Below are 25439 nucleotides of genomic sequence, written 5' to 3'. Positions count from 1 at the left end.
GCAAGCTTCTCACAGCAGCAGGCTGGCAGGACACCAGATCATTACTTAGGGCTCTTTCGTTTCTCTGTGTTGTTCGTAGTTGATGCACCAGTCCATGTATTGTATTGTATTGTTGTGTGTCTAAGTGACTTTCGGTCCTTAAAAAGCGCAATAAAAATCCCATGTTATTTTATATATATATTATAATTATTATCCTTATTATGATGCTGTGTCTGACTTCCCTGTCTCTCCTCTCCTTAGTTTCCTGTCCCTGGTAGGGGGTAGTGTGGACCAGATGGGCCGGTCAGAGCTCAGACAGTGTGTGGAGGCCAGTGTGAAATGTCAAGGTCTAGAGGCCCTGGCTGAAACCCTCAACACCACCCCAGACACACTGCAGCTCATCATAGACGGACTCACCCAGCCTCCTGGCTTTGACATCCGCCAAGGTAAAACCTCACCTAAGTCCCAGACCTACTGTCATCATAGTCCTATTACAGGAGTCTGGTGTCAGAGCCTTGTCCTGGGCCGTATCTAAAGCCATTCACCCTTTACTGGACGCCTCTCCTGAGGACCATTACTACAACTCACCCATATCAACAGGCCTGTTATAAATGTTATCCTACTCCAGCCCAGCCCAAGCACTGACCCAACCTGTCATTTAATAAGACTGGGCCTCTCCATCTCTTTCTCTCTCTCTCTCTCTCTCTCTCTCTCTCTGTGGCTCTTGGTCAGCTGGTTAATTGGTCAGCTGGTTCCTATTGTAGAACAGTGAAAAAGTGATCCAGTCATCTCAATAAGCACGGCTCCTCCTCGTCATGAAACATTATATGCTGTTATCACCCGTCCCTGCAGGAAAACAGTGTTGTGCTTATCCCGCCTAGTGGTTGTAGCAGAGGCCCTGTTGTTGTTTTATAGATGATCTTAGTTTTTCTCAACTAGACGCCACAGGGGAGTGAGGTCACCGTGGAGGACGCAGCAGTGTAGTTCTGGATTTCTCCTTAAAGACAAGAGCCTCTTTCTCATTAATAATATATCTGTCGGCAGGCAGGACAGTAACGACTTGGGTCTTCCCCCTCCAAATGATGACAGGGGACATCAAAGCCTGGAGCARTGCCCGGCCCAGTCTAGGCCCCTCAAACACACAGGCTCTGGGGAACTGGGGAGGGGGTTGGATCTACAGTATGAAGGGGAGGTAGATGAGTGGGGGATGATATGAGGGGAGAGATGCCAGAATCACAACCCAGACCACTGGCACTCTGTCTGTCTGTCCTAAGTGTATCAGTTCGCCTCACTTTAGAGGGATTGTAGACTGGCTGGTCATTGCTGACAAGTATGAAGTGCGGTAGAGAAATAGAGCGATCCACAGCCTCAAGTGTTGACTTGGCTTCAATCCTGAACAGAAATGTTCCATTGTCATGTTCTGTCTCTAAAGGGCATGCTGGTAGCAGCACTGGTGCAGTGAGTTCAGATCAGTCATGGGCGACTGTCAATCATATTGAATGAGAGAGGGGTGTGTAGGGTAGTGTGTTGGGAGCTGGGTGTCAGCGTCTGGAGATCATGGGTTCAGCAGCAGGTTGAGGTGCTCAGGTTCTGTTGTGATGTGTCTCGGTGCATACTCAGCTGTGTCAACAGATAGCATGCGATTCGGGTGTTAGAAGAGGATAATTGTAGATGAGTGTTTCCTGGACCGTGAGCCCATGTTGAAGTTAATGCTCCAGAAAACGGACAAAATGGAAAACTGAAAAAGCAAAGCCCGTGAGGAATGTGGAAGTATGCAGAAGCAAATATTGGGTATCCTGCTTAGGAATATGATATCTGGTCTTCATTCCACTGTTTAACCTCCCTCCTTTCCTTTCTCTCTTTCACTCCCCCCCAGACTTCGAGAAGGCGGACTTCAAGCGTGGCATTGTGTCTATGAGTGACCTGAGAGAGGGGGTGGTTCTGACGGGCCGGGTGGAAAACGCCACTCTGTTCGGGGCCTTCGTGGACATCGGAGTGGGCCGCAATGGACTGATCCATAAGAAGTACATCACTCCAGACAAGCTGCCAGCTGACCAGAGGAGACGCAGCCTAGCCCTGGGCCCCGGGGAGAAGGTGGAGGTCAGGGTGCTCAATGTGGACCCTCAGCGGGGCCGCATTGGACTGGACCTCATACGGGTCCTCAGATAGACCAGTGTGGACTGGACCATGGCTTTGCACTTGGGTCATGTCCAGTAGGGCGAAAAAAAAATTAAACAGTAAAAGTACTACCTGAACACGACCCTTCTGTGTAGCCACTCCTAGAGCATCTCTGTGACAGAAGATACTGACATGGATGTTGAAGTGTCATTATTCATTGCTGACATGTTCTGTTCTTGTAGTTTTCAGTATGTTGGACCAACTCTTTATGCCTCAGTTTGTATTATTTTAAAAAACAATGTTTAAACATGTTTTGAGAAATGTATTAATAAATGGAACATGATCAGCTAAAGTGATGAAAATCAAGCCTAACTGAATTTTTGTCAAACCCAGTATTGTGACATAGTCTGTTAAATGATGATTGGCTAGGTACTCATTTAAATTATTCCCACCTGCTGGATGTCGTTACTGTGGCAAGTATCAGACGGTGTCTCTCCTGTCTTGTTACCCAGACGGCCCTGCCAGTGAGTTGATTGACAGTCTCTGAGGGGCGGGGCAGGGGGAGATGGAGGTCTCTGCCAGACTGCAATAAGCCAGAGGGCCACAGAGAGAGGAGCCCAGACACAATTATCCCAGGACAGAGCCGTTGTGCCGCACTAATCATACGCTTCAAAATGAATCCCATATTCCCCTCTGTATTATCCAATCTGTTTGTGTTTATGTGGCACAAATTGAGAAATGCATCAATAAGGCACACACAAGCCTGCTGGAGTCCCCTGTGTAAACCTTGGAGAATACCCAACCAGTGTTGCTCCCTCCAGGATAGAAGGGGCATTTGCATAGTGCATCTAACACCGTCATTGTGTTACAGAGATGTTTCATCAAGACTGACCAACAGTGGCAGTGCTTTGTGGTGATGAAAGACTATACATGCCGATTGGCTTCATGTACACTCCATTGTGTTGTCTCTTTAGTTTCCAGATCAGTGTTATTGTTTAGTGTTTGAGTGGCTTTGTCATTTTTCATGTTGTCTCCTAATCAGAGTTATAAATCGCTTAGCTTTTCAGTAGTGTTGTCATTTTTCATGTTCTCTTTCCTATTTTCTCTCTCACTGTGTGTGTGTGTGTGTGTGTGTGTGGTGTGTGTGTGTGTGTGTGTGTGTGTGTGTGTGTGTGTGTGTGTGTGTGTGTGTGTGTGTGTGTGTGTGTGGTGTGTGTGTGGTATGTGTCCGTGGTGTGCTGTTGCTGTGTCGTTGTGTGTGTGTGTTGGTCGATCTCGTTCCGTCCCGTGCTGCGTGAGGCCAGCCAAATAGCGGTGCCTGACAGGAGTGTGTTCAATCTTTTCCCTCTCACTAGACACAGAGCTTTCCATGGTCTCCCCACACGGCCCTGTCCTGCCGTCCAGCCAGAGAGAGCCACTTCACAAGGGGAGACCAGTGTCATTACAACCCTCTCTTCAGGAGCACAAGTCACTCTCCCCTCTGGACGTGACCACGCAGATACGAGAGGCAATTTGACTGGCAGCTACTGTCGTGTATGTATCAAACACTCTGGTGGAGCCCCCCAAACAAGTTGTAATTATTACAACAGAAGGCAGGCTGCAGCCAGCCTCGGTAGAGGCTGATTCAAATGACTAACGGTGAGGATGGGAGGGATCCTGCCTTCTCTGTGGTCTCTCTGCTGTGTTTCTGACTGAGTTCTATGACCATTCATCCATCTCTCCCATCTCTGTCCCATAGAGGTCGGCTCACTGCCAAACAAGACCTCACGGTTTAACACTGTTTGACTTCAGTATTCGACGTTTGTCCACGGAGGGGTAATGGAAACATCATCCATGGTGTGCAAAACGGAAAGGGATCTCCAAGTTGGCCATGTTTGTTGCGTGCGTGCGTGCGTGCGTGCGTGAGAGAGACTAAGTCCTGGTGTGAGGTCACTTTATGAAGGGTGTGTAATAGATTGTATCCTCCACCTCCTTCCAGCCCTATTGGGCTCTGAGTCATCTCCCCACAATGACATAGTGCTTGATGATGGGCAGAGGCCAGCAGTAAACCAACCAGCTTAGGGTTGGGTGGATGTAAGGATTTAGTGCCATGGTATGGAACATGTCTTTTCAATATCAAGTCAAGTTTATTTGTCATATGCACAGCATACACATGTTGTACACAGTACAATAAAACGTTAACTTGCAGGTTCACCTCTCAGCAATGCGACTATAAGAATGAAAGTTAAAATAAATAAAAATTAGCGACAAATTACAAATGTGTAATTTTCACAGAGTTTAGATATTAACATTGTGGTCTTTTGGCAGTAGTGTGGGGAAGGTATTCATAGACTGGTGAACCACAGCATGGATCATCTGCTCTCAAACTGATATTGAGCTAAAGTCATACCCTAGTTCAGCGTTCTCCAAACACGGTCCTGGGGACCCCAAGAGGTGCATGTTGTGATTTTTGCCCAAACACTACACAGCTGATTCAAATCATCAAATAGGCATCAAGCTTTGATGATTTGAATCAGCTGTGTAGTGTTTGGGRAAAAACCAAAAGGTGCACCTCTTGAGGTCCCCAGGACTGAGTTTGGGAAATGCTTCCCTAGTTCATACCCTAGTTGTCTGAACTCTTCCCAGCAGCACCTGTCACCCATATCCCTCACACCTACGATGAGTCAATAACCTGCCCATCTGCAAAGCACAGAGACTAATAATGTACAGGACTGTATGATCCTGTCCCAACTGCATGTTGCTGTACAGTACCAGAGGTTCAGCTAGCTGCTAGAGGTGGCTTATTACAGCGAGTTAGTGTGTCTGGCTTTTTGCGACCGTGTTGACAGTGGGGAGAGAGGAATGGATGAGGGAGGTATGGAATGACACAGCAAATGAAAGACTTTCTCTGGTTTCTTCTCTCTGACCTCATCAGTATGATTGTGGGTTTTATGAGCTCCTTACACCCTGCGCATAATTTACCACACACCACACACACAGCTTAGATCAAAGTAGCTAAGTTCATACAAGGAATGCGCAATTATCCCCAAAGAATCAGCTCTGTACTGGGGCTTCAATATAATGAAAGTCAAAAGTGATAAAACAGAGATTTAGAGATTCTTCATATCTGCTAACCCCCTGTATACCTACAGCACATACTCATTCAGATACTGTTCTCTCTAATGCACTCAGTGGCGATGCCTGGGGGCAGGTGACTGGCTGGCTGTTTTGCATTTTCTCCGCACCTCATCAGCAGAGCTTATAAAGGCTTGTGTCCCCAAACGAGGAGGAATATTAACTGTGGCGCGCGAGCGTCTGATTAGCGGTCCTTCCTTCTGGGAGCCAGTCCCCTTCTCTGGGCGTTCAGAGCTGTAATTCACTACCCCACCGCACCGGGGGCGATTACCGTAACTACGTTACCCGGCTTGCACATCCCCTCCAGCCTTGCTGCTCATCTCCAATAAGTGGATAATGTCTTTAGACTGATTATGAGGGTGGGGGGGGGTGAGCAGCCCCTCCAGCAGTTAGCCCTCTCTGGGTAAATATTTTCACAGCAGCCCAGGTGTTCCAGGCCCCACAAAGACATAAGGGACTGGGGGGAGAGAGACAGAGAAGGAAGGGGGAGAATGCTGTGTGTACGTGGGGGTAATGGATACCTTGTTGTGTTTAGAATTGCAGATGTTGATTCACCTCAGCATGGGAGGATACACACACACACACACACATCCTATAGCTTCATTTCAGACTATTGCTTACAAAAGTACCTTCAGTGGAAAAGGATAGTGGACATGAGATTGTTTATTAATCTTGCACTCATCCACTGCTGAGTATAAGTKATTTTGTCTTCTCCCAACTTAGGCCTATACCCCCCCTACCACACACACAACACACTAACCCTCTCCAGGGCTGCACAGTGAGATATGTTTTGGGACACGCCAGGCCCCTTCCTGTCCCCGGGTCGTGGCCGCCGTTGGTGGCTGATGGTGATTGACAGCTGAGACAGGAGAGTAGTGTTTTGGTTTGGTAGGGCCCTCGAGGGCCTCAGTATCGGGGAGGCCTTTATGTTGGAGTCCCTTACAGGACGCCAGTCAACTTTCTCACACTGATTCATATTCATATCTGTTATCCATATCTCATGTCCATCCCACAGGGATCACAGCTAGAGCTGGGACCAACACTGGGCCGGCCAGAGGAAGGAAGGGGGTTTAAGGGGAAATCAGCAGAATACACTGGGAAACATTCTTCTGAGGCGCAGTATGGCTCGTTTGTGTTGCGGGATCCCAGTACTGATTCACTTGGTGATGGTGTCGTAATACAGCGGTTCCCAAACTGTGGAGCGCGCAGGGGGAAACTCAGTCTGGCTTTAAACTTACTCTTGAAAGTTGTAATAATAGAATGCACAAGGTGCAATTTCAAAAATGGAGTAGTGCATCATCAGTTCCTCTGGTCATGTCAGTCATTGCGTACCGTAGTACAGGGGTTCCCAAACTTTTTCACTCAGTCAAGGAGACCGAGTCAAGGCCGAGATCGGGAGGGGGGAGAGGGGTCAGAGACCGAGTCAAGACCGAGATCGGGAGGGGGGCGAGGGGTCAGAGACCGAGTCAAGACCGAGATCGGGAGGGGGGCAAGGGGTCAGAGACCGAGTCAAGACTGAGATCGCGAGGGGTCAGAGATCTGAGTCCAAAACAGAGATTGGGAGGGGGGGCGAGGGGTCAGAGACCGAGTCAAGACCGAGATCGGGAGGGGGGCGAGGGGTCAGAGACTGAGTCAAGATCGGGAGGGGGGCGAGGGGTCAGAGACTGAGTCAAGACTGGTACCAGACCAATGCGAGTCCAATTCCAGGCCATGATTGTGGTTGTCAGATCGCCACCACAATAAGAGCTAAAAAAAAAAATCTGTTCATTCAGAAGAACATGGATTCTTTATCCATTCAGAGTAGTAAAAACATGCTAAGATCACCGGTCTCTAAACAATAGATAAAATACAAAATATTTTCCTCTGCTGACCCTTTAGCGAGTGTGCGTCTCTCAAACAGTCTCACCCAGTCTCCCCTACTACCATAGCATGACAAGGTTTGTAGATATTTTTCTACAAATTTAAAAGACAGTAATGTTACGAGTGAAGTAGGAAGCCCAGGTTTCATTAGGCATTAAGATATATAAATGTGTCATGAAAGCAGTGTGCATATTTGGCCTGGCGAATAAGTTTTGTGTTGACTGAATGGGGGCTAAGAATTCTGTTGTTTTTTACTCCACTGGTCTTGGCTGGTCTCTGGAAAAAAGTCCTCATTGTCTGAGACTGAGTCAAGACTGAGTAAAAAGTATCAGAGACTGAGACAAAACCTAGACACACCACAATGTGGGCTCGAGACCGGTTTTGAGTAACACAACACTGGTCGCAAGTATCTGTTCAGCTATTACATACCACTCCTTGTACTGCGATGGTGATGGAGGTGGTGGTGGTCACCACCCGTGTGGTACTACTCTGTCAGCTGTTAGGAGGAAGGAAGAGGGCAGTCTATTTAGCTGGAGTACCGCTGGGCCCTGTTCCTCCCAGACAGCTAATGATGATCTATTTTTCCTGATGGCCAAACGGCTCAGGAACAGGAAGAGCTTTGGCTGTCATCATTCCCTACAATCACTTGCCCGATTAGCCCAGCGCTCCATTAGGCCTGCCACCAGCACAACTGTTAGCACAGCTGCTAACACCTCCGCAGCCCTCTGGGCACAGCCAGCCGGCGCAACTGTTTGTTTAGTCACAATTTCAGCTAGCCATTAATGCTGAGGCTAATGTAGAAATGCTATTAGCCCAGTTATGCTTTTGCCACAGCAGACTGAATAGCTGTCAGTGGTTAGCATTAACACAGATGCTATCTGGCACAGCCATAGACATATACATCATGAGGCACAGCTGGGATCGTTTCGGGAGGTCATTCCAGGTATAGGGAGTATCCATGAAAAGCTATGGTCACTGATTCAGTAGCCTGCTCATTCATGTATGCTAGTAATCCTCCAGCCGTTGCCTTAGTTCTGTCTGTTGTCATCAGGAGTGGAGGCAGGGTTACTAATGACTTGGGTTAGAGAGCAGGGCCAGAGGGACACTACTGACAGGGAACTGGATATACAGTAACTTCCTATGGGAAAATGATAGTGGAGGGAATAGTCCGGGAAGGGACTATGTTATTTATAGCTGTTTGTCTTGTTTTGGCACAGAGACCATATCATACTAGAGAATTGTAAGTGTGTTTTTGAGGACATTGGGGTTGAGCAACCTTGTGGAGTTGATTCATTCTGATTACTCTCGCTTTATAATTTAGCTACTACTCATGTTATAGCCACATGTTCCAAGCCAACACCACCTCACCTCTGATCACTATAACACTGTTACTCTCTGCCCCCTGGACACAAGAAATCAGAAAAGCATATTTCACTGATCTTCGAAGCCAGAGAGCTTGTTTAAAGCCTCATCAGAAAGAGCCAGAGCTTCCCGCTGAGTGATTACTCTGAATCCTGCTGTAGGCCAAAAACAACACTGTTATGTTTAATACCTTAAAGCCCATGACCGGTTCATATGACCACAGAGCACCAGTCTTGCTCAGGGGATCTCTTTCCAGTGGCGAGGAGGCCTATTTTAAGAGATGGCCGCTGGAGGCTCCAGACTACGGCAGGGAAGTCCTCTCCCGAGGGCCAGCTGGGACCTGTGTTCTGGTGTTCTACTAACGTTGGTCTGCTGGATCTTCCAATGGAGCACAGAGGGAAGGAGGCAAGGAGGCAAGGAACATTTCATGTGTGGAGTGTGATTTTAGCCATGTGTGGAGTGTGTTATAGCACATCCCTGCCATAGTAGACGGTAGCAGATGGGCTCTGCTCACTGTTACGATACATACTTTCATTCTAACAGCAAGTACTGTACATACACTCCAACATTAGAGACAATTTACATTTTTACTGACCATAATAGGAGTGTTGGTTATATGCCCTGGTTATTCTGTAAATATCTCATAGGACTTGTTCATAGGACCTATAGTGTGCTACAAATTCATTCTGAGTTACAAGCCTTTTGTTAGATATGCCAACAGTGCAAATAGCAAGTGTATTCATGAGAAAGCACTTGTGATTTTTTACGTGAGACGTCTGATGCTCTGTAGATTTCCTCAGCATGCACTGAGGTGACCTTGTTCAAGAAGAAAACAAATACTGTATCAGAGGACATAGCTAATATTCAGAGTTTGTTTAGCTGCTTCCCCGGGGCTATTTACAGTTGTTTTTTGTTTGTGTGCTATTGATTCCTGTGAAATTATAGAGAAATATTGAACAATTTATTTTCTCTAGGAAAAAAAGTTGTTGTTCAGCAACCAAGAGCAGAAAGTCAACGGGGCTTTGTTCAAACAAATATTGAAATGTATACTAAACAGTTCCTGGACAAAAAATACATGACGTTTTCAAAAAGTTTCTGTTCATAAACAAATGCATGGGTTGCCATCTCAGAGCAAAGTTCCCATTGTGGCATGAACATAGTGTCCTGTAGTGTACTTTTCAGGGGCTAGACTAGAGAAAGGGTCTAATAGAGATGATTTTGCCTGTTGGGAAAGAGGATACCTAATCAGTTGCACAACTGAATGCATTCAACCGAAATGCCTTCAGCATTTAACCCAACCCCTCTGAATCAGAGAGGTGCTTTGGGAGCAGTTATTGTTGGGGATTAAATGCCTTGCTCAAGGGCAGAACAACAGATTGTCCCACCTTGCCAGCTTAGGGATTCGAACCAGCGACATTCTTGTTACTGGCCCAATGCTCTTAACCGCTAGGCTACCTGTTGATGGGTCGAGTACTGTAGAGCAGGGAGACTTAGAGCAGCACATTGACCTGGGGGCTACAGGGCTCCAGTGACATTCCCAGGCCTCTGCCCTCATCAAGTCGGACTCTCCAATATCATGGGGCTGAGACGCATTCTCCATGCTCGTGATGGAACCTGAATGAATCACTTTACCATAGCATAGTGCATAGCCCAACACTTGACCAGTCAGAGGAGAGAGAGACATGGAGAGCAGCATAGCAGTAGACACGCGGAGCAGAGCGGCCGGCGGTCGGAACGGTGTAAACACGCAGCAGTACGGCAGCACTGTAATCACAAACATCCTCCCACGTCCACCCGATCCTCAACACCCTCTCTCAGGTTACCCAGAGTACACTGCAGCAGCACCATTGCCCCTCTGATGTCATTCTACYTCTGCTCAGCACAACGTCCTAACCACACAGGCACCACCCGCCCCCCCGTCTCTTACCCCCAGCTATCCTCCTTGGGCCCTCAACAGGGATATGCCCAAGAACCGGCATGAAACGTAATTTCATCCCGATTTAAAATAAATAGGTGAACGAATGAATTAAAACGAGGGAGATCTAGCAGGGCGCGGCTGTGTTTGGGTAGGGAAATGTGATACAGGGGGGAGGAGAAGAAGGGAGAGAGGGGGGGATGATGTTAACCCCCTCAGTGTCTCACTCTGCTATGGTCTGCTGCTGCAAACAGATCTGGGAGCAGGCCGGAATACAGCACAGCCTTGTGTCGGCTTTGGGTTCAGGAGGCTGGAATTCCCTGTGTTTACCCCTGGTCGGTGGGTCTGTTGGTCGGTTGGTGTTATGCTGTATAGATCCAGCAGGTCGGTTGGGCTGTGTTTTGCTCGGCTCGGGCATTGTTCCCTAATCGGGTTCAGATCCCAGCTGAACTCTCATCCTGGCCGGAGAGGAAATCAAACTGCAACACAAAAATGTGCTCCGGTTTGAGGTTTTATTGTGGGGGGAACATGAGAACGTAATGAAGCCTAATGAAGATCTATACTGAATCAAAGTAGGTATGYACGTTTTCTTAAATGAAGACGGCTGTTAAAATTCTTTGGATGCAATGGAGACCCAGCTTTGGATCAGGAATCTGCCTCGTTAGAGAGGCCTCCGTGTGCGTCTGTCTCACCTGTCTGGAAATATGTTGCGGTTTGGGAAGGTTCCACGGGCTGCATGCATAATTCTACATCCAGCCCAATCAATTGCTCAGTTCTTGCTGTTACACACTCGGCCAATCGTATGGGCTTCTAGAGGTCATGTGACCAGTTGAGTTAAAAGCAGACAGCGGGCACCTAATTTTTTACCCAGGGCTATACATAATGACCTGTCTATTCTCTCAGCAAGCTTACTCTATGGAAACAACTTTACAGCCCTGTTTAACATCCATTGTATGAGTGTGCCTGTGTGAGTGTTGCAATGTACATGAGTAGATTTTGTTACATGCCCTTTTATCCAAGTGTGTGTAATTGTACCTTTACCAACCAATATTTCTGGGCTTTCAAAGAAGGCCTAAGACACCAGAGGAACCCAATGACGCTGCTGGTTGCCAGGTTTTGGCTAAGCCAAGTAACTGCAACATTTTACCCACGACTTCCAATCAGATTTTGGCCAAAGCAAGTAACCGAAGCTCACATTTTTTGCCCCGATATCCAATGCAAACAGGGGTTTGATTAAGGTGAAGCTGTTAATTGTTCTGTAATGGTCTTAGTGAAAGCCTAGGGCTGGGTAGCTCTGTGGGGTCCTTCTCTCTGTGATGGAGCAGACCCCTGGTCCTGTGTAATGGTAGAGGCTACAGACAGCCCAGGGTGGAGAGGGAAGGGAAGGCTATCATGTTGTCTTTGGCTCACAGAGTGAACTCAAAGCCTGTGTTTATGGGGAATTGGGCAGTCCGGGGACACATCAGACCCAGACGTAGAGCTTGGCACTTGTTGTGCATAGGAGCTGTAGGATTTTGCCAACTAGGTTGGTCTGTTTATTAAGACTGTGGCCCTACAGGCTCTGTCTGTTTTTCCAGATTGTTGATCAGTTTTCCAGATTGTTGATCAGTTCTGATCAAGTTGATCAGAACTGTACTGTAATGCTTACCTGGAGTCATCTAAAATATTCTATGCTGCTGAACGAGATATACTTTCACAGTAAAGAATGGAACTGAGCTCATCCCACTTTGCACACTTCAGCGTGACATCAAATTATTGGATTTTAGAAAGACATATGTGAGGAAACAGAGGAAATATAGTTTCTTGCACTGCTGGAGAAAACTATCATATCTCCAAAGCCCCTGTGCTGTGGTAGGTTCATGGAAAACTACTTAGAGAACTCCAGACGGTTAACGCTTGCCAGAATCTGCACAAAGTCCAAAAGGAATTAATATTAATATTAGAGAGAGGTAACCCTGACATGTGCAATTTAGGCCAGAGCCCGGTATAAATCTATCCCAGAAGCCTCTACTTCCGCCCAGCCGTGGCCCTGAAACCTGGAAAACAACGAGAGCGTAGCGTCTGAAATATCCATTGGCCAATTATCTCTCTCGCCTGGCTCGAGGCTCGCGGCTCAATAAAACCATCTCAGGGATGAGCGGAGGCTTTTCTTGTCTTAACCGGATGCAAGTGCCAGCTCCAACCCATCCCCACTGACTTATAGTTAAAAAGTGAAGGACATTATTTCACCCTCTCTATTTCATATAGCACCTGTTCCAGATTTGTGATATTACACAATAGTTAGAGTGCATTAGTGTAACCTTGAGGCTCAGAGACAGGTCTGCATTATTGTAACTCGCCACATTGTTGCCAATGACTGTATCTGTTCCTATGTTTATGCACAATTAACCTAGCCTAGTGTAAATTACCTTGTCCATTCGACAGATATGAAAATGACTGTCTTACAGTCAAATGTCTTAGTCTGGGGTGAGAGTGACACAGATAAGAGATGCAGTATCTCAGTTCCCAGAGTAAATACCTGGCAGTAATGGTCCCTCTAAGCTGCGCGGAGGCGGTCGCCCCAAGACTGCTGAGCAGAAATATCAGCCCACCAAGAGAAGCACGAGATTGAACTTCACTCAACTCTCTAGTGCAGTCACCAACTGGTCGATCTGTAAATAGCCTTGTGTTCCTATTTATTTCTATTCTTCTCGGGTTGTTGGCGGTAGGTGCACCCGATTCAGCTGTCCTGCGTGCCGGGTAGGCCAACTGTTGCCATTTTGAACCATTTCATGTGTCTGAAGGTACAAACTCTGCCTTCCCAGCAGGCCCAGAGAGCAAATCACGTGCACTATAGGCCTACCGCTGGCCAATCGGATGGCTCAGATTACGTCTCTGCAGTAACAAAGTTAATATTGTGAGATTTCAAAACATTTTAAACCATGACTAGAGAGAGACTATCAGCGAATACAGAAAAGAGATGCTGTTTTTATGAGTGAGTTCATGTTTAAGTTCTTACTCAGCACTGTCAACACTTTATATTCATCACTTTTATCAGCCATAAAATGCGCATTCTTCCAATTTCCACTCAGCGCTGCAACAAGCACAGCAGCAGTAATGAATGAGTAGCAAAGTGTATCGATAGGCTTGCGTTGTTGTTATTATTAGTGGCTTGGGTCTTTTTTAATATTGAGGAATATTTCACTTTCTCTGTTCATGGGAGTAACAACATGAATTTGTGCATGAGGCAGAAATAATACGGTCCCACTTGAGTTTTGCCATCAGCTGGAAGACAGTGTCCTTTTTTAGTCAGTGTCAGTGGAGGAAAGGGAGAGAAGAGGGATGTTGACAGGCTGCTCAGTCTGCTGCTCTCTCCGCTGAGACTAACCATCAGAGGCAGGCACCATCAGCCCAGTAAAATAAAAATCTAATCATTTAAATGTACACTCCATCAGCTGTGCCTCACAAGTATTACAACAACGGATCTATTACCGGTGTGATCATATAGCCTACCTCAAATTTTGAAAGATATATTTTTTAAATGTCCCAAACAGCAATGCATTGGCAGGGCAATTCAAGCAAAGCCAATATGCGGTGATAATGTATTGGGCCTAGCTAGCTTACTGCACAAATCTCGTTGCTACAGTACTGTTTTTAATTGGTTAATGTTGCATAGGCTCACGTTTTTTACGTAATGTTAAAAAAAAATATGAGCGGTAGATCTAGGCTTACATTTTGACTCAGAAAAGGTTGGTGACCACTGTTCTAGAGTTTTCCCTGTTAACACTATCAACGTTTCCCTTTACTGTGGCAATTTTGACCGAATCGAAGCAATATTAGACACTTTCAATACAGCATATCGAAACAAAACGAGCTATGCAAGAGATTTTGTTGTAGGCAGAGCTCATCTGAATAGGATTGTATTGCATTGACACGCACGACTCAGCCCATACTCTACACAGACCGGTGCAGCTTAACCAATCAGACCTGCAGTAGGCCTATATGCAAATAGACCATTGACATATATGGATCTGTGCTATTTACTTTGAACTGGACTGTGTTCACAGCATGAGAGGTCGTGAGTAGATGCGCTTGTTATGAGATCAAAGTGAGAGTTGCATGTAGCCACATGTACACATTTAGTTTATATTCTTTGCTATTTAGTGAGTTATTAGCCCAGTTATAGATCATTTGTAGCCAGCAATAGCAGAGTGTTTGCTTCCTACAAGAACACAAAACGTGCACATCTTTGAAAAAGTGAGTCAGGTAAAGAGCTTTTCTGAAAGGGTCTGTGTTGTATTTTGAGAAGAGATTTGAATAAACTATGTAGCATAATGTGTCTGATTCTCTGTAATAATGGTATTGTAAAGTGGTTTCTTGCATCAAACAACAACATTTTCAGTCAGTTCCTTGTCTGAAGGTGTCACGAGAATGATGTTCTCAATGTTCATAAACTGAACTTCAATTAACTACTCAGTCTGCAACCCAGAAGGCCCCAGCTATGATAGTCAAAATGTTTATTCACGAGAGCGCTGGTTAGTTGTACAAAACCATTCATTTTATACTGGCTTCTTACACACATACTTTCACACACACAGAATTCATACGCACATACATTTGCACACATTTACATTACATTTAAGTCATTTAGCAGACGCTCTTATCCAGAGCGACTTACAAATTGGAAATTTCATACATATTCATCCATCCACACAAACAGTAGGTATCCTACGCACCTACTTTCACACACAAACATTAGGTATCCTATGCACACACTGTCCCACTACCCAGCCGACAAAGATTAGGGACAGTGAGAAGCACTCCCTGTCCTTTCCCAAATCTCTCAGTGGCCCCTAGCCAAGGTCGGCACCGAATCTTGCTCAGACAGTCTGTGTTTAAGATACTTTAGAGACATATTGTACAGATATATTGTTTTACCCTAATTCTGACTAAAACTACACACATCATTTATTATAATTTTACTGACTAAGACTACACACATCATTAATAATAATTTGATGATTCTAATGTATTTCACTGATGATTCTAATCAATTACATACAATTATATAGTTTCGGGGTGGAATATTCTAATCATTCATTTAAACATATAAATTCCATCCACAGAAGGACAAGTGGATAAACAGGTTAATGTCAAGCCCTGCATGTTTCAAAAGTCTCATGGAATGTAGACCTACATTGAACTCCACACGTTGGCTGCTATTCCAGGCTGAATGATAGAACAGCTATTTCCATGTTAAAATGTTATGGGATACATTTTCTCCATTGTTTTTGATGGTAGACCACTCTGGTAGGCCTACATTATGATCAAATAGCCACAGTAGCTTACTTTGCCACTGGTAACACGGTAACCTAAAGCGGGTTAGAGCCTCAGTGTTCACATTAAACGCACGCTGGAAGTTGCACTGAATTTTCACAAGGTTCAAGTTTGCTCTCAGCAGACCTGAAATTTGCTCAGTGCCGAAGTAAATACCTGGCAGTATCTCAGTCCCAGAGTAAATACCTGGCATTATCTCAGTCCCAGAGAAATACCTGGCAGTATCTCAGTCCCAGAGTAAATACCTGGCAGTATCTCAGTCCCAGAGTACATACCTGGCAGTATCTCAGTTCCAGAGTAAATACCTGCAGTACTCAGTTCCCAGAGTAAATACCTGGCAGTATCTCAGTCCCAGAGTAAATACCTGCAGTATCTCAGTCCCAAATAAATACCTGGTAGTATCTCAGTTCCCCTCATTCCCAGAGTAAATTACATGGCAGTATCTCAGTTCCCAGATAAATACCTGTAGTATCTCACTTTTCCAGAGTAAATACCTGGTAGTATCTCAGTTCCCCTCAGTCCCCAGAGTAAATACCTGGTAGTATCTCAGTTCCCAGAGTAAATACCTGGCAGTATCTCAGTTCCCAGTAAATACCTGGTAGTATCTCAGTTCCCAGAGTAAATGTCTGGCAGTATCTCAGTCCCCAGAGTAAATGTCTGGCAGTATCTCAGGTCCCAGAGTACATACCTGGCAGTATCTCAGTCCCCAGAGTACATACCTGGCAGTATCTCAGTCCCCAGAGTACATACCTGGCAGTATCTCGGTCCCCAGAGTACATACCTGGCAGTATCTCAGTCCCAGAGTATATACCTGGCAGTATCTCAGTCCCCAGTGTAAATACCTGGCAGTATCTCAGTTCCCAGAGAAATGTCTGGTAGTATCTCAGTCCCCAGAGTAAATGTCTGGCAGTATCTCAGTCCCAGAGTAAATGTCTGGTAGTATCTCAGTTCCCAGAGTAAATGTCTGGTAGTATCTCATTTCCCAGAGTAAATGTCTGGCAGTATCTCAGTTCCAGAGTAAATGTCTGGCAGTATCTCAGTCCCCAGAGTACTACCTGGCAGTATCTCAGTCCCCAGAGTACATACCTGGCAGTATCTCAGTTCCCAGAGTATATACCTGGCAGTATCTCAGTCCCCAGTGTAAATACCTGGCAGTATCTCAGTTCCCAGAGTAAATGCCTGATATACTATCTGTCTGCTGTGATTAGATCACATCTGATGTTTAGGATCATGACCACCCGGCTGCCTCTGCTGATTGGGTAAATAACACAGCTGAACAGTGGTAGCTGTCACACACCTGTGGAGTTAAAGGTTGTGACCCTGACACCTTTCTAAGTGTATGAACTAAGCCCAGACTATTCCACCTGCCTTGCTGTAGAGGTGTTCGTGCAGCCTGTTGGCGTGCTGCCTCTGGCCAAAGAAGCTAGAGGAACTGTGGCTGTGCGTCCTGGAATGAGGCAATGTATTTCTTTACCTCAGGACTCAGCCAGCTGCATGACAGGGGAAAAAAGCTGCAGCAACTAATTATGACAGTGTGAGTAAAAGTGAGCTCAAACTTGGCCTCTGCAAATCATGATGGATTGTGTGCACGATGTTGAATAGTATATTCATAATATTTACTCAAATACCGCAGGAAATGAATGGCTTTACAGAGCAGCCGTTTCAATTTACACATTTTGGGTTCTTTTTTTGGGCCTTTGAATTTAAACGGTAGGGTTAGTACGGCTCTCTTGTTCTTTCTCTTTCTCTCACTTTCTCCTGTTAGGTGCTGCCTGATGCTGAGAGAGGAGAGCTGGGCCTGTTGTCACGGAAACAGGGGGGCAGTTGAGATAGCTGTGAGTGGCAGTGTTGTCCTCAGGTAGGAGGTTAGTGTTACAAGAGTATTTCCTTTCCCAGGCACAGCGCAGGAGAGAGAGTGTAAGTCTCACTGCCCCAGGGGGTAGCTGTAGCCCTGCCTGCCATTGTTCCACAGAGTAGGGGGAGAGGGGCAGTACAGCAGGTGGATGAGCAAGCCTGGAGGAGAGACGAGAGGGGGAAGGACAGGGGAGGGGGGAACATGAGATGCCTAGACCTCACCTGGAGGCAGGGTGGTTGCCCAGAGCGATGATCTGTCACTCACAGGTACTACAGGGCTGCTGTTCCCAGGCCCTCTCAGGTAAGGAGGGAAAGGGAGTGAGAGAGAAGGACAGAGAGCACCCTCACATAAGCTGATATATGATACTGTTCCTTTCAGTTCCTCACCTCATTTCACATCACCTTCACCAAAACATTAATATCACTTATCAGTCAGTACACAAGCCAGGACCTTCAGAAAAACACTCTAAAAAATTGACACTAGGGTTGCACTCCATAAAATTGACACTAGGGTTGCACTCCATAAAATTGACACTAGGGTTGCACTCCATAAAATTGACACTAGGGTTGCACTCCATAAAATTGAGAAGTTAGATGCAAATGCAAAGATGTTTAAGCCTAACACAAACTTCTCTGATAGACTAAAAATATGACTATGATTTTAACATCCTGAGGTGGGATATGCTTTCCATTGTTCTGGGACTGTGGTATAGATTTTGTGGGGGTTGGGGAGAGGAAGTGGGATAAAGACATTTGAAGTATGATCTTTATTAGATGGAAATGTGTGTGTGTGTGTGTGTGTGTGTGTGTGTGTGTGTGTGTGTGTGTGTGTGTGTGTGGTGGTGTGTGTGTGTGTGTGTGTGTGTGTGTGTGTGTGTGTGTGTGTGTGTGTGTGTGTGTGTGTGTGTGTGTGTGTGTGTGTGTGTGTGTGTGTGTGTGTGTGTGTGTTATGGTTGGTGTGTTTGTAACTGCTGAGTGGGGGTTTCCCAGAAGAGCATTGGCAGTGTCATTTTTTCCCACTAATGTCTGTGGCTGTCCTATTGGGGCTTGCTACTGGAGCTCATAGCGATATCCGGTTACCCAGGTGTGTGTGTGTTTGTCTGCGTATCCCAATAACAACAGGTCATGACGACAACACATCTGTCCCTTCAGTGATAATATCCTCATAAATTCACACTTTTAACCCGAATCCTTGCCCTCTCCATATCAAGACATATACACACTCTGCATGAAGCACAACTGCAATGTCACCTCCTATGAAGAGGGCAAGGACAGCACATCCAGCTTCTATCTCCAGGCCATCAGCCAGTTAAATAGTCACCACTAGTCGGCCTCCACCCAGTACCCTGCCCTGAACCCCAGACACTGTCACTAGCCGGCTACCACCTGGTACTCTACCCTGCACCTTAGAGACTGCTGCCCTATATTCATAGAGCCATTGAACACTGGTCACTTTAATAATGTTGACATACTGTTGTACCTACTTTATATGTACATTGAGTGTACAAAACATTAGGAACACCTGCTCTTTCCATGACAGACTGAACAGGTGCAAGCAATAATCCCTTATTGATGTCACTTCTTAAATCCACTTCAATCAGTGTAGATGAAGCGGAGGAGACAGGTTAAAGAAGGATTTTTAAGCCTTGAGACAATTGAGACATGGATTGTGGGAAGCATTGGAGTCAACATGGGCCAGCATCCCTGTGGAACGCTTTCGACACCTGTAGAGTCCATGCCCCGACGCATTGAGGCTGTTCTGAGGGCAAAAGGGGGTGCAACTCAGTATTAGGAAGGTGTTCCTAATGTTTTGTACTCTCATTGTATATACTGTATTCTAGTCATGGCTCATCCTATATAACTACTGCTATACACACATTTTCTATTCATATACTGTCTATACACACCATTCACATACATATAAATGATTTATATTTCGGACTCAGGTCCGGAAGCTAATTTCCTGTAACTGTATCCATTTTGCTATGGAGTTTTGTACTGGGTATTTATATAGTGTTTTCTCGACATAGCTCATTATAATATTGCTACTACTGTACATTGCCTTATAGTTACCGTGTTTATACACATCACATATTTATTTATATACTGGATTCTTGACATAGCTCACTAATATACAGTGTATCTACTGCTGTACATATCAGTCCTAGTACAGTTGAAGTCGGAAGTTTACATACACCTTAGCCAAATACATTTAAACTCAGTTTTTCACAATTCCTGACATTTAATCCGAGTAAAAATTCCCTGTCTTAGGCCAGTTAGGATCACCACTTTATTTTAAGAATGTGAAATGTCAGGATAATAGTAGAGAGAATGATTTATTTAATCTTTTATTTCTTTCATCACATTCGCAGTGGGTCAGAAGTTTACATACATTCAGTATTTGGTAGCATTGCCTTTAAATTGTTTAACTTGGGTCAAATGTTTCGGGTAGCCTTCCACAAGCTTCCCACAATAAGTTTGGTGAATTTGGCCCATTCCTCCTGAAAGAGCAGGTGTAACTGAGTCAGGTTTGTAGGCCTCCTTGCTCGCACACGTTTTTTCAGTGCTGCCCACAAATGTTCTCTAGGATTGAGGTCAGGGCTTTGTGATGGCCACTCCAATACCTTGACTTTGTTGTCCTTAAGCCATTTTGTCACAACTTTGGAAGTATGCTTGGGGTCATTGTCCATTTGGAAGATCCATTTGTGACCAAGCTTTAACTTCCTGGCTGATTTGAGATGTTGCTTCAATATATCCACATAATTTTCCTTTCCTAATGATGTCATCTATTTTGTGAAGTGCACCAGTCCCTCCTGCAGCAAAGCACCCCCACAACATGATGCTGCCACCCCCGTGCTTCACGGTTGGGATGGTGTTCTTGCGTCCCGGTTGGGATGGTCATTATGGCCAAACAGTTCTATTTTTGTTTCATCAGACCAGAGGACATTTCCCCAAAAAGTACAATCTTTGTCCCCATGTGCAGTTGCAAACCGTAGTCTGGCTTTTTTATGGCGGTTTTGGAGCAGTGGAGTCTTCCTTGCTGAGCGGCCTTTCAGGTTATGTCGATATAGGACTCGTTTTACTGTGGATAAAGATACTTTTGTACCGGTTTCCTCCAGCATCTTCACAAGGTCCTTTGCTGTTGTTCTGGGATTGATTTGCACTTTTCGCACCAAAGTACGTTCATCTCTAGGAGACAGAACGCGTCTCCTTCCTGAGCGGTATGACGGCTGCGTGGTCCCATGGTGTTTATACTTGCATACTACTGTTTGTACAAATGAACGTGGAACCTTCAGGCATTTGGAAATTGTGAGTTTGAAGGAAGGCCTTGAAATACATCCACAGGTACACCTCCAATTGACTCAAATGATGTCAATTAGCCTATCAGAAGCTTCTAAAGCCATGACATAATTTTCTGGATTTTTCCAAGCTGTTTAAAGGCACAGTCAACTTAGTGTATGTAAACTTCTGACCCACTGGAATTGTGATACAGTGAATTATAAGTGAAATAATCTGTCTGTAAACAATTGTTGGAAGAATTACTTGTGTCATGCACAAAGTAGATGTCCTAACCGACTTGCCAAAACTATAGTTTGTTAAAACAAGAAATTTGTGGAGTGGTTGAAAAACGAGTTTTAATGACGCCAACCTAAGTGTATGTAAATTTCCGACTTCAACTGTAGGTTGGAGTCATTAAAACTCATTTTTCAACCACTCCACAAATGTCTTGTTAACAAACTATAGTTTTGGCAAGTCGGTTAGGACAACTACTTTGTGCATGGCACAAGTCATTTTTGTATGTGTGTCACGACTTCCGCCGAAGTCGGTCCCTCTCCTTGTTCGGGCGGCGTTTGGCGGTCAACGTCATCGGCCTTCTAGCCATCGCCGATCCGATTTTCATTTTCCATTTGTTTTGTCTTTGTTTTACACACCTGGTTTCAATTCTCCAATTACATGTTCATTATGTCACCCTCTGTTTTCCCCATGGTTTTTGTGCGTGGTTGTTTTATGTATGTTCGGTCCGTTATTGTGGGCTCGGTATTCAGACATGATATTGGAATATTTTGAGTAAAGTTACTTGTGTTACTCATCTCTGCTGTCCTGCACCTGACTCCTCTGCACCAGCTACACCCAGAACATTACAATGTGTATTTGTTGATTTGTATGTGTATGTAAACTTCCGACTTCAACTGTATATATCTTGTTTCAATTCATCCTGGGTAGATACGTATAGAATGCGTTACTGTTACAGTGCTATTTGGGTTATTTGGATTCGTTCCGTCATTTATTTTTGTATTTTTTTTAACTTTTTGTATTTTGTGAGTATTGTTTGGTATTGTTCGGTATTAAAGCACTGTTGGAGCTAGAAACACAAACATTTTGCTCCACCTGCGATGACTTTGCAAATCTGTGTACACGACCAATAAACTTTGATTTGATTTTAGTGGACCCTCTCTCTCCCCAGCTGCTTGAAGACCTGGTCACGTTATCACGGGCAGTTCCCTTCTTGCCTCTCCTCATCGTTACACGACTGTAACTCTAGACGGACACACTGGGTGTTTATTTCACATGTTTATTTTCACAAGCGAAGCTCTTCCTTCTCCTCTCCTCACCCTTCCATTGTTGTGAGAGGAGAGGAAGAGAAAAGAGCAGAAATCCCTGATCATGCAAACTGACCAGGGGGAAGTTGGATTAGTCTGTTAGGGGGATTCCATTTCACTATAACTAATACTGTCATTTTCCCTGATTAATGTTGGTCTCATGAATGACACATCTACAGTATAATGACTTAGGTTATTGCATTATGTTATGGTGTGATTGAAGTGTGTTGGGGAACAATCCACTGAGAATAGGTATTGGTGGCGTGTTGGAAGGTTGACAGATGAAAGCAGAGTCCTGTGAAGAAGAAAGTGTTTAGGATAAGTATGGCTCTTAGAGCTCCAATACTCATTGTGTTTTCTTTCTTCTCTATGAAACATGTGGGACAGAGCTCTCTCTCTCTCTCTCTCTCTCTCTCTGTGTGTGTGTGTGTGTGTGTGTGTGTGTGTGTGTGTGTGTGTGTGTGTGTGTGTGTGTGTGTGTGGTGTGTGTGTGGTGTGTTTCCAGAATGATAGATTTGTTTCAGTGTTTAATAAATGAAGTGCTGAGGTGTATTCCTCTCCTGGGTCTCTCTAATGGAAGTCCTGTGTGGACTAGACGCTGAGGCCTCTGTGGTCCGACACAGACAGACCAGCCTGGTTCCAGCCAGCCTGCCTGACCCAGGCCCCCTCCACTACCCTGCCTGACATTCCTCTTCTCCCAGTGAGGGAGGCATTAGCAGCCCCTTCACTTCCACCCACTCCCCAGGCTTGTAGTAAGTCCCTCACACTTAGCACCTCCCTGCCCCAGGCCCGGGCCTGACTGGCAATTGAGGGATCTTCCACACATCCAGGGCCTTTTACAGGCCTTGCCCAATAAACATTCTCTTTTATCCACACAACCAGGCCCTTGAAATGGACGTGTCCTGGGGACCGTAGCCCAGAGTCGCAGACTAGGTCGGCTTTCAGCATTAAGGAGACATCCAGGGTCCAAAGGGACATAATGAAACACCACCCGGGGACTGCACTGAGGAACAGAGAGGTGGTGGTTGTGGATAAGCCTTATGATCCATCCATGCTGCTGTATCTGTTACACTAGGCCATGACTCTTTTTTAATGTGGCTCTGTAACTGATTCTGTTTGCTGTGTTGATAGGATGTGGTTGCAGCATAGCTAGCCAGCAGAGGGAGATGAGAGAGGGCACAGCTGTAAACAGCATGCAGGCAAACACACACTGACTCACTATATGTGGCTTTAGGCCGGTAATCAATCCGATTCAACGTTCTACCGTGCTTGCCATTTAAAGGTAGTTTCCAATTGAGCTGACGTATGCAGAGTTTACCATGAATTCGATCGCCGCGAACACGGGAACATTGCCTTAAAAAGATGCATTATCGACAGTGCGCAATCAGATTAAATCCCTGCTTTAGTTTAGTTTCCTGGCCCTTTAACCAAATATGGGTTCTCCTCCAAACAAGGTGCTTTAGGATAACCCCAAGGAAAAACAGTATTTGTTAAGCCAGAAGCACTCCAATAAGTCCTGTTGCGTGTGTTTATTGGCAGACCTCTTTCTCTCTCTCTGCTCTATCGGGCACTACTGTAGCCTATATAAAAGCATCCTGGCTGCCAGACAATATTGGAGAGTAACTTGTAAGCGTTCCTGTTGAAGTGTGTTCAGGCATGACTAGTCTGGCAGCCATTCTCTTCAGCTTGGATGAACTCTCGATGACACTCTGGTGAATGTGTCATGTCTCGGATAGCAGCATTCTCATGACTGTGGCTACACACCTGTGACAGAACGGCACAGGACTCCTGGGTTACAGCTGGGTTACACCTAGTTTACCCCTGAGTTACAGCTGGGGTACACACAGAGGACAACACCCAGGAAATAAATCCTCAGGATGACAGGAAACTGCTGAGACAACAGGAAGTGAGACTGCGGCAGAAACGATCATCTTGAGTGATAGGTGCAGCAGGAACCAAATTAAGCACATTGTAATGCAGCAGACTAAGCCTGCAATACCTGTTAGTCGTAGCCTTTACTGAACATGATATGAATAAATGAACAATGGCTTCAGACAGTATGTCTGCACCATGTCTATGGAGAGGTGTGTGTGTAATGAATTAATCCAGTGTGTGCCCTTCTCAGGTTACCTCCTCCCCTCCCACAGCAGTCAGTCAGTGTGCCAGGTGGCTGATGGATGGAGGGACATGATGTCTGTTTACTGTAGACTGATAGATTGGTGTGTGTGTGTGTGTGTGTGTGTGTGTGTGTGTGTGTGTGTGTGTGTGTGTGTGTGTGTGTGTGTGTGTGTGTGTGTTGTGTGTGTGTGTGTGTGTGGGTGTGTGTGTGTGGTGTATATATATATATATCCAGGCATCATCAACTAGATTCAGCCTCGGGACAATTTTTTTTCTTGAGAGATGGTCGTGGGCCCGGAACATAATTACATATAATTTGTAGACTGCAAATTGACCCGCAAGAAGCCAAAACAGATATAATATTTGACTAAAACATCATAATTTCAACCTTTCTTATTGTATATGATCACGCCCTCTATTATGCGTGGGAATACATGGAACAGATTTCCAAAATTAAAATCACTTGGAGCTGATTTCCTGGTGCTTTTATAGTCTTTTATGTACAACAATTAAATGTAAAAATATATAAAATATTATTTTTGATATTTTTGATCGAAAAACTTGGGGTGACAAATAAAACCCCCTGCGGGCCGCCAGTTGGGGAACCCTGGTCTATACTACTTACTGTACCTCGAGGTAAGCTGCTGTTAATATCCTGACTGTACATGCTGTTCTTGTCCAGAAAAGGAACCTTTTTTTTCTCCCCGACACAAACTTCAACCAGAAAAAATGTGCTGCTTCTCATATTACAGCATCATCCGTCTAAAAAACTTTAATTTGCCATTAGCAAAGCACTTGAGGTTGTGAAAGCGTCGATTTAGAGTTGTGAAGTGCTTTTAGGCTGCTAGATTAGGAGTGTTGATGGGCAGACACAGCTGGGCGCGTGGGGAGGGGGGGGGGGGGGGGGGGTGCGTGTGGGCAGCCCTAATGACTACCTGTGCAGGTGAGAGTAGCAGGGTGCTGGGTTGGAGCCAAGCCTGGAACCCTGTCCTGCACGGCCATGACAACTTAACTCTGTGAAGCTGTGAACAGAGCATGACATGATAGGGCAGGCCCACCGACAGACCGACAGCTCCCACAGACAGACAGCTGCTACAGACCGACTGCTCCCATAGACAGACAGCTCTCACCAACAGACAGTCCCAGAAAAATAAAAGGGTTGGGGGGGTTAGATGAGTTTTAGTATTGTAGATAGATAAATT

The 25439-nt window shown here is 45.4% G+C and overlaps 1 protein-coding gene and 1 long non-coding RNA gene across 3 annotated transcripts in view; one reads left to right on the top strand and one right to left on the bottom strand.

Annotated features, from left to right (window-relative positions):
* srbd1 (S1 RNA binding domain 1) overlaps positions 1-3163 on the top strand; it is a 107379-nt gene extending 104216 nt beyond the window's left edge. For both annotated transcript variants that reach the window (XM_023993569.2, XM_023993570.2), the window contains exons 20-21: positions 241-425; positions 1856-3163. In XM_023993569.2, the coding sequence (XP_023849337.1) occupies positions 241-425; positions 1856-2148 (478 nt within the window). In that variant the 3' untranslated portion in view covers positions 2149-3163. The remainder of the gene's footprint in view (positions 1-240; positions 426-1855) is intronic.
* LOC111968047 (uncharacterized) overlaps positions 1-25439 on the bottom strand; it is a 99881-nt gene that overhangs the window by 49297 nt on the left and 25145 nt on the right. The window lies entirely within an intron of this gene.

The sequence above is a fragment of the Salvelinus sp. IW2-2015 genome, linkage group LG8, assembly GCF_002910315.2.
Source record: "Salvelinus sp. IW2-2015 linkage group LG8, ASM291031v2, whole genome shotgun sequence".
Classification (NCBI taxonomy): domain Eukaryota; kingdom Metazoa; phylum Chordata; class Actinopteri; order Salmoniformes; family Salmonidae; genus Salvelinus; species Salvelinus sp. IW2-2015.
Note: the sequence above shows the minus strand (reverse complement) of the source record. Positions and strands in the feature narration are given on the sequence as shown.